Below are 1,355 nucleotides of genomic sequence, written 5' to 3' on the forward strand. Positions count from 1 at the left end.
TAACTAGCTGTTCATATGCAGTATGGTGGAAAACAAGATGTTCTATTATTATCAGACGACGAGCCATACGATGCAGTTGTAATTGGCGCGATGAGTAAAGTCCTTGTAAAAGGGCTCGACAATTTAGTGCCAATACAAGAAGACGAATCTGGTCCAAGGTGAGATGATCTCTGTTGATTACGTGCCTCAATGAAGTACGTCTGGATCAGTCACTCCTACAGGAGAATGAACGTCGCTAGCATGTAGTTGATATGTGTTGACGCTTTCACGACGTGTGTGCTGCATTAATTCCTATACTAGGATGAAAAGGTCACAATAAAATATATATACGAAATAAATAAAAAGAAAAAAATAAAGAAAATAAATGTCTAATATTTCATCGGTTGGAGTTGTACCTGATAATATCCTCCCAAATCTGATTTTCAGGATCATCGACATTCATGCCCCTGACCGACCATTCCTCCCACGAGATTTCATCAATGCTGTGGTGAGCAGCTAGGAGATGGTGGTGGTGCCAAACTTATCTATGTGTGTTTGATGCCAGGCTCGCATTGGGAGCATATGGGGAGTCGACGGTCTTGATGAGAGAATAAGAAGCTTATGTGAGGTCGATTGTGATGATAATGATGATGATCCTTGGGAGTGTTATGTTAGAGAGTATGAGGTGAGTTTGGATATTCTTCGCTGTGCGTTACATGTGTTGGTCGGCTCAGGTGTTGATGGCAGTCGATGGTGAACTGCGAGAGATCTTCACAACTCTCGCACGTAGAGGAGGTGGCATGCGAACAGTTGGAGAGATGAATGGAGTGAAGGATGAGACTTGTGAGGAAGGGGGATAGTCTGTAAGGGCAAATATGTACATAGTCAACTACTGTAGTTGACTATGTACATATTTTCTGCATTTCTACTACATGGTAAGAGAATTTTATTGGTTTTCCTGAGCACTTATACCTGAATTTGCACTCAAACTTGTATAGTTAGTGAGAGGAAACTCAGCTGACTCACCTGAGAAAAGCGAACATGTATTCCAAGTCTAAGTTTTCAACAATGTGGTGAACAACAGTGAAATGATCGATTTTGAATATTCATTAGTAGAAAAACTTCTTCAATTATGATGGTTGACCTCTAGGTTCTCTCTCTACTGTTTTGCGAGAGCTCACAACATCCAATCTCATCGCGAGCGATAGTAAGGAGCAGGAATTTGTCGAGTCGAGGACAATGGTAAATCCCCCCGAGTCTAGTAAGAGTAAAGTGGCATGTGAGGTACGTAGTAGTGATAGCTCTCGTCAGGTAACGAGGAGGAGATGAATTGGTTCCTAGACGAATCCCCAATGGAATCCGAAGAATCGTTATGG

General features: G+C 41.9%; 1 protein-coding gene across 1 annotated transcript in view; it reads left to right on the forward strand.

Moving 5' to 3' along the window:
* Nucleotides 1–364: 364 nt before the first annotated feature.
* The window catches only part of Pmar_PMAR015428 (hypothetical protein), a gene marked incomplete at both ends in the record, with an annotated part of 3,286 nt that continues 2,295 nt past the window's right edge, over nucleotides 365–1,355 (forward strand). The window contains 3 exons of the mRNA XM_002771905.1: nucleotides 365–487; nucleotides 545–664; nucleotides 714–822. Of these exons, the coding sequence (XP_002771951.1) occupies nucleotides 365–487; nucleotides 545–664; nucleotides 714–822 (352 nt within the window). The remainder of the gene's footprint in view (nucleotides 488–544; nucleotides 665–713; nucleotides 823–1,355) is intronic.

This window comes from Perkinsus marinus (assembly GCF_000006405.1).
Source record: "Perkinsus marinus ATCC 50983 genomic scaffold scf_1104296962348, whole genome shotgun sequence".
In the NCBI taxonomy this organism is placed as follows: domain Eukaryota; phylum Perkinsozoa; order Perkinsida; family Perkinsidae; genus Perkinsus; species Perkinsus marinus.